The 19378-nt window shown below is 34.8% G+C and overlaps 1 protein-coding gene across 4 annotated transcripts in view; it reads right to left on the bottom strand.

Moving 5' to 3' along the window:
• LOC125071537 overlaps positions 1-19378 on the bottom strand; it is a 31003-nt gene that overhangs the window by 2994 nt on the left and 8631 nt on the right. The window contains exons 1-2 of one of the 4 annotated variants that reach the window (XM_047681845.1): positions 11271-11838; positions 111-171 (exon numbers count right to left, since the gene is read on the bottom strand). In XM_047681845.1, coding sequence (XP_047537801.1) covers positions 111-171; positions 11271-11298 — 89 coding nt within the window. In that variant the 5' untranslated portion in view covers positions 11299-11838. Of the gene's footprint in view, positions 1-110; positions 172-7619; positions 7639-11270; positions 11839-19378 lie in introns of those variants that run through there. The other 3 variants (XM_047681846.1, XM_047681847.1, XM_047681844.1) reach the window with 3 other exon arrangements.

Raw genomic sequence — 19378 nt, 5'->3', positions numbered from 1 at the left:
ATTATACACACCGATCATGGCTGAAAGAGCAACACTTGTTGATTTTAAAAGGTTAGTAATAATAAATATTCAGCAAGACATTAGTATAGTACAGAGGGAGTGGTACTGACGCGACGGCGCGGCGCGGCGCGGGCCCGCCGGCGTCGCCGCACGCCGCGCGCCGCATCACTTCTGGAACAACCAACGTACACTTTATTTATCTATTCGTTAAATCTGCCGACATATTTGTTATTTACATATAAGAACAAACTCATAAGTCGATGCGAAAAATTCTGGAATTGAGAAATAATATCTCTTTCCGCATTCGTTTCCTGCCACTGCAGTACCAGACGAGTTGTCGATCGATTCGAGTTTCTAGGTATGACCACAAATTAGTCATTGTGCTGAGATCACTCGGAAAAAAGTGTTAGTAGACTTAATAATTATAAGCTCGTGTTGAAATACGATTCGCATATTATTATTGCTTATGATGAGAACGTCAACCAAAAAATATATATGGAATAATCATAGACAATAATATGTATGATCCTGTATGAACATCAGCGAAAGCCGATTTATAAGTTCGATTGATTTGTTATTCAACGTACTTACTCCTTTTGATAGTTTATACGGGAGTCCGACATTTTTGGAGTAAGAACACGACCTTTCATATACAAACTTCTTGGTAGAAATAAAAATAAAATACGTGTTTCAGTGTTTATGAAAATCCTACCCTACTAGAGGGGAAATATGGGTTGAATAGTAACGTAACGTAGTACGTTTGAATTAAATACATTTTGCATTTGCAATGTCTCCATATTAAAATATATATATATATATATATATATATATAGATATTGATATATATATATATATAATTAGGAGCTAATTCTGTCGTATTTTTTAATTATTTTGAACATTTTTTCAGTTGTTATTGAATCCCCTGGATGGTTTAATAGAGACGAGATGGCCCAGTGGTTAGAACGCGTGCAACCTTAACCGATGATTTCGGGTTCAAACCCAGGCAGGCACCACTGAATTTTCATGTGCCTAATTTGTGTTTATAATTCATCTCATGCTCGGCGGTGAAGGAAAACATCGTGAGGAAACCTGTATTTGTCTAATTTCAACGAAATTCTGCCACATGTGTATTCCGCCAACCCGCATTGGAGCAGCGTGGTGGAATATGCTCCAAATCTTTTCCTCAAAGGGAGAGGAAGCCTTTAGCCCAGCAGTGGGAAAATTTACAGGCTGCTAATGCTAATGCTAATGGATGGCTTAATTGGAACCCAGTTTGTGGCGATGCTACCGAAATAAAATTCTTATTTCACCCGGAAAAAGTAGAACTGGCTGCTAGATATAACTTTAATATATTTTTTCAAATGAAAGTTTAAATAAATTGTTCTGGGAAACATTGTTATAGAATCAAATACCCTGAACCAAGAAAGATGCAATAATTATGAAATAGAACTTGTTACACTCCATCATCCTGATCCAAAGATGAACAATCGCGAGCCGGGGTTCATCACATGTTTAATCGATATCTCTCACTTAAGAAGCATATTTAATAAACTTTGCTTGGAATATTTATGTAAACGTATTGTGTTTACTTTCATAAGACTTAAAGTTAGATTTAAATTAGGCCTATGAATAGTTATAGCCATATACATATTAAGGTATGCCAAAACGTAACCAATACCCCAATCCCAAACTGGAGCATCCGAGTCAGTCAGCGTGTCTTAATCGGTCCCTCGTAACCCGAGCGGTGAGTAGTCGCCAGAAATATGCAGCACGGGTTTCGCAACAACACACCCGAAGATGGTATGGGCTATTCTCACCACCAGCTAGAGTTACTGTCGGCACTCTACGTGTGAATATTCCATAGGGGATAATTTTATAGCATCCTCTATTATCTAAAAATTATTAATTTTCGTTATATTAAATGGCATTAACTATAAATTCTAAATGGGTAAAATGTCGGTGTTCATTAGCTCTAAACATTATACTAAAAAAAGATGTAACGATTGTTTCCGTTTGCTGAATGACTAAATATTGTTATTATAATAAATAATCAAGGGTTCCTCTAACAAAAATAATTAATTGCTAATTTATGCAAGGCTCGGGCGCGGAGTGCATACGTCATGTAAATTTAATAAAATTGAGTCTAAGATTCTTCTTTTTTTTAAATATAAAATTATATTTCATATTATTTTATTGAATGCATTCATCGAAACAAGTATTAAATTATATAATAACTTATTTAAAGTATATTTCTTGAAACAATGACCTCGTAATGCAGTACGTAAAATAAGATTAGTTGATGTGCGTTACTATCTCATTTATATAAAACAATTAAATTAAATTATAAACAAACGTTCCGTTAATCTACGTCTCACTCTATAACTGCTCACGATGAGGCATTAGGGAAAATATATATTTTTCAATAATATTGTGTAACTAGAGACTTTTTAATTCTTCATAATTATTGTAAGATGAAGAAGTAAGATGTTCTGACTTCCTAAAGTTGTCAATAAAATGTTGTAGTCGGTGAAAAAAAAAACAATATTCTCATTTGGGTTATACCAGTAAATGCTCTCGTAAGAATTATAAAACCCGAACCTCACAGACATTAGAATTATTAGAGTTGGCAAAAAAATTATTTCATCCATTTTAAATGGATAATATTCATTATTACTTCCTACGTCGTTATCGAAAGTTTGGGACAAAAGGAATTTAAATACGTTTTGCAATATGTATAAAAACTAACACAAGCATCGTTACAAACATTTACATTACTATGATGCCGTAAACACGTAAATTCCTAAAACAGTTCATTATATTAATGGCAATCTTCCATTAATCCAGTTGCGCGTAATGAGAGACGCGTCAGACATAAATAAATATTATCGCTGACTCACAGCGCGTCGCTGGATCAACGCCGAATAAACCAATACACGCTTGAAATCATCCCAATAAAACCTACGGTGTTTATTTGATCAGGTCCCCAATAAATAGAATTGAGCAAACATTCTAATTCAATAAAAATAAACCTCTTTTGTTCAAATCGGCACGTCTCGAATTCGAAATTGTATTAGTATATTAGTATACCTTTTTAATTCATAATATATTCAAAAAGGTAGACGGGAACAGGTTTTAATGGTAAATTTACTACAATTGTTCTATTTTTTCTTAAGCTTATATCGTCAATGTACTGCCAACAAGACGCATTGTGCTTACTCTCAGAAATCATAGCCAGTGTAATTAGAGGAGCAGAGGTCATAGCAAGGGCTCTCGAATTATCGTATGGCGGTACCTTGCAAAAATATCTAAATCAAGTAAACCTCCTTTTGATCTTTATATTCTAGATATATTGTTATTGTTAGACTTCTTCGTTGGTGCCAGATCCACGTAGGTCTGGATTAATATCCAGTTTTTCTGTTAACAAAGACTCATGAAGCATAGTAAGCCGTCGGCTTTATTATCGGCTTAAATTCTGTGTTATCCTGTCGGATTAGGAGAGTGAGGTAGTAGTGTGCACTTGTGTTTGTACACATTATTGCACTGTAATGTGTCCTGCAGAGTTGACTTTCTACGTTAACAATCGTCGCCGTTGTCGAAATCGGTCTAGACTCGATATCAGAGATCCAAAATGCAACATAACAAATAAAATGTACTTCAGTATATCTTATTGAATACAAAACATACAAACGACATGCGTACTAGCGACTCCTTACTTCACTTTTTATAGGTCCGGTTAGTGTTACACTACCCATTTTGTTATTTGTATTTTAATGCGTATTCGAGCTTAAGTGCTCAAAGAACATTGTATTATAGCTAACTACAAAATTTAGTTTGATTTGGGCCATAGATAGGTTGAGTCCTGGAGAAAGGAATATTAAGGAGTGGAAATCTTAGCTGATTAACTACACATGAACAGACGAAGCCCACGAAACTTCGATAACTAACCTACAATATCGAAGACTTCAGAAGATTTAGAGAGAGAGAGAGGAAAATGGTAAAAGTAGAAAAAAAGTAGAATAAACGGTAAAATTGAAATAAAATAAATAGGAAAGTCAATGGCTCAACGGTATTCGGACTCCTGTTATTCTGACACTAGCAGGTTCGATCGTGCTCCGTTGGATAACTATCCCCACTCCTAGCAGAAGCTTTATACTTAACTCGAAAGTAAAATAGACATATCAGTTATTGCTTGAAAACAAAGATCGTTTTTTTTAATTTTTACGAAAATAATTTAAGTACATCTATAATTACTTGATATATATATCGTATACATATATATATTTATTTAATGAATTAAAGATTAATAAAACGAATGAACACCGCACAAGTCCTTCAGAATACCTAATGATATACAAATAATACGTAAATACGTAATTAAAAGATTAGGTCTATTGATGTTCATCTCATATTAGGTGACTCATCTATTATGAATACGTACGTAATAACTGTTTTTAAAAAAATACGATGTGGACTTGTCACTATTAATTTAAGTGAGTCATATGTTACGGAAATGTTTCTTAATAAAGTATAGTGAATATTATTTTTATTAAATTAACTTTTAACAATTTATTTACTAATTAAATATGTAACGCTTGGATGTCATTTATTAGTATTTGACACGATTAAAACGATTAAAAACCATTAAAAAATGGTCCCGAATGAAAAAAATCAGGATGAAATTTCAGGATAATTCTATTTTAAAAATATTTTAGCCATCTCTAAATTTTGATATAAGACTAAAAACCGAGAAAGAAAAAAAAAGGCATAGACATTCTTTCATAAGACGAAGGCTTGACCCTTATTCTATCGCGCTCCTGCGACGTGTAAGTGGAATGGTGGATAAGCACGACATCCTCCTGTTCAATTTCGGCTATGGCGGCCAAATGCGACCAGTCGACGCGGGACTCACTCGCGGGACGCGGGACATACTCGAATTATAACAGTGCATAAATGTGTGCGCAGACACGGACGACTAAGTATAAATAACAACTAAGCAAAGTAAAACTAAGTGGTGCTGTCTGGATTTCAACTCGCGATCTGATTTTAGATCCACTGGACCATCTCGACTTTAAAATATTATAAATTTTCATGAATTCACTGAAATATAACTCAGTCAGGAAGAGTTTTGACGAATATAGATTGGAGTCCTTGGCTAATAAACGTAATAAATTAAAGAGTCTTGGAGTTTCAAATCAAAAACATCAAAGAAACAGTTACAAATACACAATTAACATAATTTCCAGAATATTTTGACACTGATAAGTGATATATGTGACCTAGTTTCACTCGAGTCTATGCTCATGAAACAAATATGAATCTTGAGTAAAATGTAAACAACACATATTCATGACATATAATGAAATGTTATTATTGTTGTATACGTAATAAGGTACCAAAAGCGACACATACAACATACTCATTCAAACGGAATGGCGTATATATGTCACTGATATGGTACATACATGTACAGTATATCTCTATAAATAGGCAAAATAAAGTAAATGCAAATTCATATCTGTTTTCCAAAAAAATCAATATATATATATATTTATTGATTTTCTACATCGTGTGAACATTCTTTAGTAATAAGAATGTAAGTTATTTTGAAATTTATGGAAAAAATATACAGTTTGTATCATTATATAGATTTAAAATTAACGCTCACCGAAGCAGCATGGTTGAATAAGAAATTTAACTTCTCTTTATAGAAGAGCCTGTCCGGGAGCGAGAAATTACTGGATTTAAAAAAATATTTCGATTTTCTCAGCAGATACACGTGCTGCGCGGGTGGTCAGTTAATATAGTCGTAATCTTCGCACTAAATCGTAAACTAAAACTGAATTCTCATTTATTTTTGGACTAGTCCAAACATCGGCAATTGTGTGAATCATCCTGCCTCCGAATAATACATCGTAATATTTTGCCTTACAAGGCACAGATACCTAATAATCAATTTATTATGTTGTGTTTTTAATCCATTTTTTTTCTTTTAAGTCTTATGTCATGAGGTATATTTGATCACTGAATCAATGTTGATAAAATTAGGCATGAAGTTCTGTTTAAAACCTCTTATTATTATCTTGAGGTGAGGGTTCCTCCACAACGCAGCTATGCGTGCTGCCAGATACATGTGCTGAGCATCCATCACGTGTAGGTTTCACACAAAACGATGTGTTATTATACAAACTAAAACATGAGACTTCCCTTTAAAATTTACGCGGTCTAAACTCTTACTCTTCTGGGATTATTATTTAATTTCTTCTAGCCTTTCTGGGTAGGTATCACCCACTCATCAGATACCCTACTTTTGCAGGGTGAATGAGCCCGTGTAGCTACAGGTACAAGAGCAGAGGGCACAATATATTGGCAATGTAAGGTACGGGTTAATATTACTTACAACGTCAATGCCTGTGGGCGGTTATGACCACTTTCTATCTGGTAACCAATTTGCTCGTCTAATAACCTATATTACAATAATAAAAAATATATATGCTGATTCTCGCAAGGAGAAGAGGCCTTAAAAAAGAAAAAAGAGACATAAAGACTTAAAGAGACATAGATCCTGTCTCTTACCTGCCTATCTCATTATCCTATATTTTTTGAACAGGTTTAGTCGATAATCTGATAAGAGTAAATAAAAATATATTTTCCTCACTTGGATGAATTGTTACTCGTTTGCAAAGAGTGACGAGTGCGCGACCGACTCCGATGACTTACTTCGAACTGATGCACGTCCGTATATTTATAATCGTGCTTTATATTATTTTGCCCTCAACTCGTTGCTCTAGAGGCTATCTTATTCGACTGCGGAGCTAACCTGGAGGTTTCGGGTTTTACATGTCAAAGAATGCTCAGTAGCACCACGAAGCTTGGTAAGCCCATTGGGCCCCGTGCTTGAACTCTTTCCGATTGTGTCGGATTGTCGTCCCATCTGATGAGAGAGGGCACCTGTGTTTACACATCCACAGAGCACTATATAATATAGTTAAGAAGGGGCCCCATCAACATCATTTAGTGTGAAGAACGTTAATAGCCTACTATTTATTAAAAAATTCAAACTATTGTTATGTAGTTTCTGTGTTTCTGGAAAGCTAAAGCCGGCGCTGTGTCCATATTATTTATATTTTCTTTATAAAGTAGTTTTTTTCACAGTCTGCGCGGTATTGTATTTACAAAACTATATTTGGGTTTCCTTTTGTCATATATAACAAGAATAGTTAAAAGTTATATTTAGATTTACAATACTACATGATGCATTATGCATATTAATAATCAAACAATAATAACAAAAACAATAATTCAGAGGATAAATTGTAATATAACCATATTTGGACGAGAACATGTTTGTTGTCGTCGATTCTAGAGTCGTATGCGTCAACGATAAATTAAACGAGTTCATTTGTCATTATTTGGGTTTCTGACAACTTCAAGACCCATTTTCTATCAGTTATTTATTTCCGTCATACAAATAAATTAAGGACACCAAAACTTTACGATACTATTATTACTATTAATTATGTGTAATAATAGCTGTGGAAGATAGACTGTGCTCAGATAATGTGCCACTACAAGTTCTAACATGTTATATTCATGTTGTGCCCATAATTACACTGGCTCACCCATGCTTAAATCCGGATTGCAGCAATACAAACCATTTATGTTTGGCGTTTAAATAACTGATGAATGATACTGACTCCGGCGGGCCTGCACAAAGCACTACCACGATTTGCTACTAAATAATAATACGGTTTAACTGAGACTAATTTGATTTGGCATAGATCACGTCTTAATATTTTATATACATTATGTAATGCACGTAGTTTTCATATAATTTGAGTGTTGCAACGCGATTACGAATATGCTAACTATCGTGAAGTCTCACTATCACGTAAAAAGTTGTTAGTATATGTTACAAAATTTTACGATCGCGAACTATTAACAAAGATGGTATAGGACGTGTTGTTGTTCATATTGAACTTGCGTCCCTTTTGTACAAAAGGGACGCAAGCAAACCCGTGATGAAGTAATCCTTGTAAGAAATCCTTTGGCGTCAGAAGCGGTACACGCCAAAATTGCTCTCAAATCAGATCATATCTTTTACTATCTTAGAAAAAAAATCACAATTAGCCAACTTTGTTTTAATATTAATGTTAGTGGGAATCCGAATAAATATAAAAAGTTCTATGATGTAATCGTACGCTCACGAGCACGCGTTACGAACTCGGAGCTGCTGGCGCGCGTCCAACACGTTGACACACGTCACGAATTTACCCAATTATATATTATGCTTCATATGGGAAATGATTTTTAGAAAATAAATATTCTTTATTAAGGAAACATGGAAATAGTTAAAATTATGATTGCAATTTTACATTCACAAGAAATGGAGCTTGCTCATACAAAACAACCGCTTGTTTCCTTTATATTAAAATTCAACTTATATATAAATGTATATACATTTTTTGTTCAAATCTATTTCCTTGTATATTCCTTCACAGATGTTGCAACTTAATATAAGTATAAGTAAATAATTTGTTATTTAAGTAGAAAGTAAAGAAAATAGTACTGAACGTTACTCGTACGAAACAAAGTCTTAACGAAGAACTGTGCTATTCATTACTAATGCATTTTAATTTCATAAACTAAATTATAATTATATGATTGCTGTAGGTTTCACTTAAATTTGCTATATCCACTAATTGTATTATTGCTGCGGGTATAATTTTTATCTATACTGATATTATAAATAAGAAAGTAACTCTGTCTGTCCGTTGCTCTTTCACTGACTTTGATAAATCAATTTAGTAAGCATGAACTCCAAGGGAGAACAGATGCTACTGTTTATGACTAACACCCGACAACCAACCCTTAAAGCCACGGGCGACAACTAGTCTTCATAAATATTCGTTAGCGTAACTGCAGATATATTTCATAACTAGAAATTAGGCGCGTAGTATGTTTTATTCCAATGACTTTCCTTTGCGAATACAAAACACCTACGTCTGTTTTTTGCAGAACACTGATACTTTATCCGAAGGAACGTCTCGCTTCGCTTCACTTTTTTATTATTTTGTAAAGTATCCGCATTATAATAGAGTCAAATATCTTAAAGGGAATTTTAATAGCATCCATATACGGTGTACAGAAAACGGAATTTATCGCGTGAATCATAAGGAGAGCGTAGGACGCGTACGGTGAACAAACTGTCGTACTAGTACAAGCAATTTTAATATCTATAATATATATTTTTAATATTATCTTCCCATAAACGAATACACTATAAAAATTGTGGCAGCGTTGCTCAGACAATTGACTAACGATGCGTTATTTATTGCTTTTACTACAAAATCGAACCGAAAACGTAAATATTCTGATATGGTTAATAAATCAATAGTTTTGTGGGACACTATTAAAACTTATTTCTTCTTTTCCTTAATTTTACAATAAGAATGTAACTTGTATTAGAGAAGCGTAAATTATTATTGATAATTGAGATGCACTGTCTGAGTGTTGTTACTGAATGTTTACGCAGTGACGTAAACAATAAACGCTTCACTTCAATGACAAATTTATTAATTACGCCAATGTCGACAAACAATCTAAAATTATTGTTTTAAGCAAATATAAGAAGTAAGTGCATTCTTATATTGCAAATGGTCGTTTCTGAAGGTTCAACTTTAGGTCAATTTTTGATCTACATATATGTATAAGATGTTTTTCTGGTCAAGACCAGTTCCTGGAAATGGTATATTATTATTCCTATTTTCGATACTTTGCTAACTTATAAAACTTATAAAATTTTGTACACATACTTTATGATTGATTATCATTGTTTTGCAAATTATTTTCAAATGTCAGGTTAATCTTAAATGTCAAACAAATAGAGAATTACGACAATGTCAACAGTCTGCATCTCCAAGATCTGTAATAATTATTTTAAAAACTTAAGAGAATTAAAAACATTCTTTTGTATACAAATCAAATTTATTATTAAATAATGGAATTTAATAATAATAATGTTTTACATTTGGAAATTCTGAAATATTCAAATAAAAGTTCTTTTTAATATGAATGAACTCCATTCTAAATAGACAATTTGAATTACTAATTTCAGAACGGTTTTTACATAATTTAGTTTTGTGTTGAAAAGAATTATGTGATTCACTTTAGGTATATTTTAATCTCTAGTCGGATTTTATAGCAGTAGTAAAGTAAAATCTGTTAGCAAATCCATCGCATTCGTCGTAAAACCATTGAGGAAAATGTTTCTTTACAAATGTTTATCATTTTCTGTTTTCTTCAACCAACCGGATCAAATTAGATACTTCTATATATATTGTTGTTTATTTAATTTGAGAAAAGAGTATCTACTTATTGCCAGTTTTTGTCGGTAGAATCTACATTCCGAACTGGTGGTAGCTATACATTCAATTTAATTCTGTAACACAACGATTCAAAAGTTCGGATAAGAGTGTATTTTAATGAAAACTAGTAAAATATTGTATTGGTAATGTAACCACATTACACGATCATATTGATAAGAATCTCTGAGGGGTAAATTTAGAAGAGTTCCAGCTCTACACTATGATATCACACGTAATACATTGTGAGTACAATTGCGATCAAATAGAGGTGATAATTATATGCACTCGTTAAGTGTTTGTCTCCGCGGGAGTCGTTTTGACACATGCCGTATACGGGCAAGCCGCTAGCTGAACTTTTCCGATGTAATGAAACGACCAAACAAATTTCTCAACTGTAAGTGACATTAAATATAACTGTTTATATTTGCATTCGTATTTTATTAACGTCGCTGTTTCTGAGAATATTTATTAGCCAGACATTGGTAATAGAAAAGAAGATTAACCTTCGAGTTTCGATATTTGTCTGTTTTACAAAAGTGCCACTAAGTTTTTAAATATACCATACTCTTAATACATATAAAAATTTCATTCACTTCAAAAAACTGATTGATCTTTTTTAATATTATTCACTTTGTTAAGAATTAAAAGTTTTCGGATTAGGAGACAATGAATAATTGCAATCACCGATCAACAATTCAACGTGACGCGATCATTTTCTACATCTGTTTCGATATTGCTGATCGCTATCGTGTCAATGAATATTCCAAGCACCGGCTAGTAACTGCAAACATCCACATGAATCGAACGTACAACTCGTATACACTGTTTCACTTCAATTTTTTTTTTCGAAAACGCGTAAACAAAACTCCGCGAATTAGATTAAAACGAATGCAAATTCATAATCACCTCCGGCATCGGGTAGCATTTGCGACATCCAAATCTCTGATAGAGGCACAACACTCGCGAGACCGTACGACCGCGCTGGCGAGCGCAGGTGGTGACGGACGGTGACGGACGGTGACGGACGGTAGCGGGCGGTGCGGGCGGTGACCGGCGGTGACGGGTGGTCTGCGAGCACGATGCACTGCCGATGCGCCTTATCAGCACAGGGGTCGGAGGCGAGTCGCGCGCGCTGCGTTCGCGCCGTCTAATCTAAATACAGACAACGCGGCCCCGACCAAAATCGCTCGTATTGCTTTCGGTTTCCATACGGCCTAAATTTAGAGGCCGCTCGCTACAGAAATAAATGCGTTTTTACGTGTTTTTCACGAGTATTAGACGGGAATAGAGAGCGTTTTCGCGGAGGCTGGTGCCGTGCCAGCGCGCGGGAAACCCGAGATTCGTGCCGTATTTGGCGGCGTGCGATCAGAGACGCTTTTGGGTATTTAGTTTCGGCGAGCGCGCCCCGTGCGCCCCACCGCGCGGCTAAATCGAGCCGCTTCCGCTGCGCTCGCGGCGCGCTGCTTGCGCTGCCTGCGTCCGCGCCGGCGCCGCAATGCGCGGGATCATACCATATATAGTCATACGTTTTCACGCTACGAATAACGGGACGACGCAATCGGAAATCAAATTTATTGCCGTCGTAAATTTAGAACCCATTTTTACTTGTATAATCAATAACATTGGTTTATCGTACGCGGTAATATTTGATTTTTACAATTTAAGCAATGGTTCGATCGAATATTAATAAGTACTCAAAATGAACGACAATTCCACGCCGAGTACTGACCTATATTCGTCGTTACAGCTGCTTGCCGGCGCGCGTATATTAGAAGTAAATTAATGCATCACTGATAAGATAGTGTTGCGTCAGAGCTGGACTGGATACGGTAATAAATAAATCAGTAGGTAATCATTATATTAATGATTTACAAGCATCTGAGACTACCCCGGGATGTAGCGTTCGTTCGCATCACATTGTTAAATATTGAATTAAATACCAATGTCTTGGTATAAGCTCTTATACCAATAAATTACAATAACAACGCTACTTTCGTTACTTAAATGAGATACTGCAGCGTAGTTTTTTATTTAAAATTAAATAACTCCTCAAAACCATAAACTGACCGTTCTGATTAATATCATAATTTTCCTTATATCATATCATATTTAAAAATCGTCTATGGATGGGTGGGCTAGTGCCTTAAACGGCTTGGAGCTTATTCCACCACGCTCTACTACTGGTTTGTTGATATACATACTGATATAATAACTTCATTCGACATGTGCATTCTGCACGTTTTTCATGAGAATTCCGTCGCCGACTTAGTACGAGATTTATTATAAACACAAGCAACCACATCAACAGTCAGTTCTACTTGTGCGTATTCAAACTAGCGATCTCTGTTGTTGATCGACCAGTCTATTATCCCAAACATAAATTAAAAAGGAACTGATAAATGCGAATACGCAAAACGTGGAAACATAAGTTGACGTCTAATTAAAGGCATCGCTTCATTAAAGAGCCGGTAACATTATCGCGCAGCCCGCTTCGCCTGTTCACATTTCATATTATAATTGTCAGACCGCTTTATGCATAACTCCGGCCAATTAGCATGAGCTTAAGTCCCTATAGGCCTACAATTTGCATGTCGACGGTAAAGGGTACAGTCGGCCACGTATTCGCAAATTGGAATTTAAATATACTTTGTATTTTGTTACTTTCGATCATTACACAAAAAAGCCCTAAAGAAAGTTGTAAATGAGGATTTAAAATGCGCTGACGCTTTAATGCAGTCGTTTAGTACTTGTTCACTTTGATATGTCGATTTATTGATCAAAATAATTATTTGATAAAATAAACTCGCTTCAGATGAAATAAATACCTGGCAATGAGTTAAGATAGAAGCTATTTTACGTGAGATAAGCAAAACTGTCGGCTGTAGTTGTCTGCCATGTTCTGAAACTTTGTCCAAAACGTGTTGCATCCTCTGATATAATTTTAATGTATCTTGATTTAGTAGTTTTTCAGTGCATTAGCATTTTTTAGCATTAGCAGCCTGTAAATTTTCCCACTGCTGGGCTAAAGGCCTCCTCTCCCTTTGAGGAGAAGGTTTGGAGCATATTCCACCACGCTGCTCCAATGCGGGTTGGCGGAATACACATGTGGCAGAATTTCGTTGAAATTCTTACACATGCAGTTTTCCTCACGATGTCTTCCTTCACCGCCGAGCACGAGATGAATTATAAACACAAATTAAGCACATGAAAATTCAGTGGTGCCTGCCTGGGTTTGAACCCGAAATCATCGGTTAAGATGCACGCGTTCTAACCACTGGGCCATCTTGGCTCAAATAACGTCGCCTCTTTATTAGTTTAGATTTCATGGCGTGTTGCATCAAGACAATTATAATTCCGAATAAGTGGCCTTAGTGTTGTCAAAATTAAACGAGAATATGGTATATAATTGGATACTACCACATTTATAAATTTCAAGGAATTTGGGCCTTCATTCATTAATAGAAAGGTTTAATATAGTTAATGTCTTCGTTGCCTATCGTTCTGATTCACGTTAGGCGCAGTTTCCTTCCATTTATCTCAATCTTTAGTCTCATTACTCACTCCCTCTTATTTTTTTCTTCTTTTCATCATATATCACAAATAATATTAAACCATAATAAATAAAAAACACTGTTTTTAAATAAACTTGTTCATACTACACCTTTAAATATATCTCCATAATAATGTCATGATAGACCATAGCAGACAAATAAATTATTAATCGTGGAATTTCTATTGTGAAGTTGCCTAGAAACATTTACATTAAACTACTAAACAAAATCAAAATAATAGAAAAAACGTCATCAGAAGCATAGACGATACGCCTGTGGTGACAGATTAAATAAAAAATAGGCGTCACCTACAATTTCATAAGTTGATGTAGTATCACAATATGTGTTTACAACAAGTACAAAGGCTCAAGCTGTGTGCATTCAGCCGACTGTACGAACTGCCTTGACCATATTTAATTGTTCGCTTACGTGGGACTCGATATTAATAATAAACTAACGCCTCTGGCTTCCACTGACACCATTACAGATAACTTTGGCAACTGCAACTTACTGGACCCACTCTGTATATCATTACGAATAATATTATTATTTTATTTCGTTCGTCTAAAATTCCATACATTCATTTATTTAGAAATGATTTGACAAGTAGCAATGTCGTAAAAGCTCAACGGTACACGGACCCTTCACCTTGGAACACAACTTTATGAAATATAGTTTTTTCTTATTATTGTAACATGCAGGCGGGCTGGTAAATGGGCCGTATGTTAAATAGTCACCATCGCCCTTAGAAATTGGCTTTATGTGACCGAAGAAGTTAAAAATACCTTGCATCTGTAAAAACGAGCGCTCAATCGACCGCCAAACCGCAATACAACAACACTAAGCACGGACGAAGTCGGGTTTCCACGAAGCCCTATTGTATATTCCAGAGGATTTGTTCCTTGTTCTGGCATTTATCTTTTCAATCACAATAATTCTCTAGGTGAGAAATAAGTCAATGTTTTATCTATTTGTTTAAAAAGTGTATTTTACAACAAAATTCAATTGCCCTAAATGTGGGATTAAATGCATTCATTACCAGACGAACAAAAGACGTATGTCATATAATCGCGTTATTATACACAAATAAGAAAAGAAAAAAATATGTTGACATACCTATCTCATATAATAATAAAATTATATCTCGTGAAATGTTTTACTAAATTATCCATTAATTCAGCTTTAACTGCTTTTACTAATTACTTAAGATTTCATCTTTTCTTTTTTTTATATTTATCTCCGCAGACCGATATAAGGTATTTATAAGCAAGATAAATGTCTGTCTGCAAAAGAAGTAGATTCCAGGCGGAATGTGTCCTTGAATGCGTGTCTTGTGTCTTCTTCTCTTAGAGACATTTCTTGGAGTTTGGTGGACATGTGTCAGGATTTTATACGGCACTTTTCACGGCAGGTTTCCTCACAACATTTTCTATTACCATCGAGCAAGAGATCATTGATGCGAACTCGTAATCTTCGGTTAATATTCGTTCTAGCCACGGGGTCCTCTCAATACAGTTTGCACAGACAATGTTCATTTGTGAAAGAATGAACTGTTGACGTATTATGAAGATTTTGATTTGTACTCCACGTACAAGCATGGCTACAAGACACTTAACATAATGCCCTAAATTTTAAAATAGACTCTAAGGAAGGCGCGCCTTGCCAAATGTGTAGTTATTATTAGCCGTAATAACATAAACTACACAATGTATCATGCATATTCTTCTTCCTAGTTTTCCTCGCCTCAGTGACTTCACAAAACATATTTATTTTATATACTTAGAAGTTTCCAACAAAAAATGCAATCTAATACAACACTTATTAGTAACAGCAGAGTGCAGATAAAATCTACCCGTAGTATAATCTGAATTCGGATATTAAATGAAACAAAGGGGTATTTAGCCTGAGTGATTCGGAAACTTGAATGATTTAATTAGCGCCATCTTTCCTTATATAATTGCAATTTATATACTTAAACGTAGTCTCGTTGGTTTAGTGGCTAGTTTATATGGCTGCAGGTTCTGGGCTCAAGGCCCGGGTCGGGCCGATAGTGATTGGTTTCAATGAACATTTCTTCCACAAAAATACTAATACTTAGGAATGTTTTACTCATTATTCTGATTCATCACACTTTGTTGATATTCTATTTCTAAACATTCTTGCAAATAGCTCTAAAAGCTATTCTTTAACACGAAACTCACCGCAGTCTTAAATTGTTAGAAAGTAATATGCGAAATTTACTATAATAATTAAAACATTAAAGGATTCAAATAGCGTATCAGCGTGAATGCGTGAGTCTGGTTTTAACATTTTACGAATGAGCTACGAAGTGAGTTCTTATTGAACTGCTGGAATGACGTACACGCACGTATCACCTTTCACTGCGCACTCGCAGGCGTGTCGCGGTAAATCGCCACTCCCCCGCAAAAACACAGGAATGTTATAGCTATGTAATTAACACATATAATAAAATTATCTGTAGGTATAGTATGGACGGCGCTGGGACTACGGTACTGTATACGGACGTAATATTTTAATAGAGTGGTCGGCTGCGTCCAGTTACAGGTAATTCAAGTCTTTGAACCGGCTCTTATATTTATGGGCCTTATGATACTATCGGCATTTGTCATTTTGAATAGAGCTCTTTCAAAAAGACAATATTATATAGCAACGCATTAATGACGTCACAGTGAGATTAAAAAAATATACTTGATTCAAGTAGACTCTTATCTGTACTTTTGAGTCTCTATTATATAAAATCGTTTGGAATCTAGATGGAGAAAAATCGGCAAAAAACTGAAGTATATTTTTTGATGTTAATTTATTTATTTAACATTTAAATGACTGATTACTATTATTAGGTACTTAAATAAAAGTTTCTCTGTTTGAGGATAACGCTTAGAGCTTATGCCAACACTCAGCTAAATGCCTGTTGGTGCTTGTATAAAATCTACTAAACATAATATATCAGAATAGAGGCCGTTAACTTATATTATTTGAATCACACGAGGACTAAAGACAAATAAATAACTTTGATATTAAATTCATCACCATTAGTCGAGTTCTTAATTGATCAATGATTTTAATTGTGGATTCGCGAAGAAATAGCGTTTTGAATGTTGGAAAAACTTCGAAACTTTGAAAGTAAAATTGAAATAAGATTACGAGTATATTAATCAAGAACTGTTTGTAGTGCATTTTATAGTAGAGCTGTTAACGCTTCGGACGGTCTAGGTCACATCTGTTTGCTTAACTAATTTGTCGATTGGACCAGGTAATAGGTAGGAGGATACATAGTTAAAACGTAATTTAACACTTTAATGTTCAATATATGACAGAGACGCGGAGGAAGCGATTGCTGGAATTGGGGAGAGTTATTTTGGGTTTTCGAGGAGTAAAGTAAGCAAAACTTCATGATTCTAGGTCAACGGGAAGTGTCCTATAGGCTTTGATCCCTAAACCATATCTTTTGATTTCGTAGAGTTAGAGGTGTGATGATTACGACTCACAATTCCGAGAGACTGCAAACTTGAGTATTTGGTATTAATATTAACTTATACATACAGACGCATAGACAGACAGAGTGATCTTATAAGGGTTCTTTTTTTCTTTAGAGATGTACCAGCCTAAAAATTTATAAAAGTCTAGCGAATACGTTAAAAAGGGCTCATATTCCTCGAATACAAAAACTGCAAGTCAATAAACATAACAGAAGCAATTAAGTTTAAACGATTAAAAGTTCAATTAATTTTCCTCTAAAATGAATTACTTATTATAACTGAAAGTGATGTTTCCATTTAACATGAATCTGAAAGATTAATATGTCTTTTACAATACAGAGGTTACAATAAAATAAACTCATTCTCAAGTGAAGTCAAATAATATTTCCTTATAACTTAATTTTCCTCAAACCGATCATTATTAAGCGCAATTATTGTCGATAAATTACTTAAGTGATGGTGACTTTAATGATTATCGTTAACATTATCAAATTATGGCTCGAGTCTGTGTCAAAGTGACATATTAACCATGAACGCTTCACATGGAAACTATTAGCGGCATCGCAAGCATTATGTTTTTTTTTTAAATTAAGCAATTAAAAAAAACATAATCTCGCGCTTTTAAGTATTACGAAATTTAATAAAAACCGCGGCGAGGTATACATTTTGAAATTTGAGTATTGTAGTACTATACCTAATTATAAAAGAAAACGCCGTCCAATATCTGCCTAATCTTGCAGTATTTTGCCGCTATTCTCTGAAAATAGTTCATCAATCTGGTAACTCTGTAATAGGCAATTCTTGAGAAGGTTCTTCTACATATTATGGTCCCTAATCTCGGTCAGTATTATAGTAGTATATACGTACAGGCACTTAACAAATGGAACGATATTTATGGAAACATTTTGTCACGTGTGTCGCTACATCGGTAGCGGCATGGTGGAATAAACACCAAGCCTTATGAGGCTGTTGCCCAGCAATTAAATTAATGGGGTGAACGTTTCGTTTTTGATAAAAACGATCGTGATAGCTTAAAATCGCTCGTGACCATTACTAATGATGCGTTACTTCTATGACAAATTCGACATTACTCACGTCTGCTGTTCTCCCAACCTACATGAGGTCGATGATCGCCACCAGTCAGTACAATGATCATCGATTAACATAATGAGCTAATAAAATGATTAGAACAAAAAGTGCGCGGCAATTTGTGCATGTCGACACAACGCATGCGGTGACGCTCGTGTCGTGGGGAGACGGCTAGAAGTATTGCAGGGCTGGCTACACGAGGTTATTTTTTAAACATCGTTATTTTATTTTTTATTCTTATAAAAAATTGTTTTGTAAAAAAATCCAGGTTATATTGCTAAATTTACTCTTCAGCTAATTGAACAAAGAGGTTATAATTCATAGATTTGGTAAACTTTATTACAGCTGCGGTTCGTTTGTCTTTAGTTTTGCGTTATCAAAGCACTGGTGTGTTTCTTGCATTGCATTATTTAAACAACAATTCATCGTATCTGATACTTTTGTATACTTTCAACTTATAAATGACGCTAATTTCTTTATTAATAGACAATTGGTGTAAAGTCCATAAATGTATCCCAACATATTATTTTGCGAATAAGATTTATTTTTTATAGTTCGGCGTGTTTTAAAACAAGTCAATTTAAAAGCAATAATATCAACAAAACAGCCACACCCATACCGAGGGGCAGCCCTAGCGCATGTCCGCGGAGTGCGCGGGCGCAATGCGCTCGACGTGGGCGCACTTCGAACACCGTCCATCAGATACTCGGCCGTATTTGGAAACAATGAAAACACTCGATTGAGTGCTGTAACGACTCAATACAACTGTTTGAAATATTTTTTTTTTGTATAACTCCTCGTGATTACGCGTCTTACTTTCAGATACCTATATGTATATTTTTTTAAATAACAATCAGTAATGTCCTATTGTCAA

The sequence above is a fragment of the Vanessa atalanta genome, chromosome 19, assembly GCF_905147765.1.
Source record: "Vanessa atalanta chromosome 19, ilVanAtal1.2, whole genome shotgun sequence".
NCBI classification, from domain to species: Eukaryota; Metazoa; Arthropoda; class Insecta; order Lepidoptera; family Nymphalidae; genus Vanessa; species Vanessa atalanta.
The sequence above is the reverse complement of the archived record's forward strand: the minus strand, read 5'-3'. Positions and strand labels throughout refer to the sequence as shown.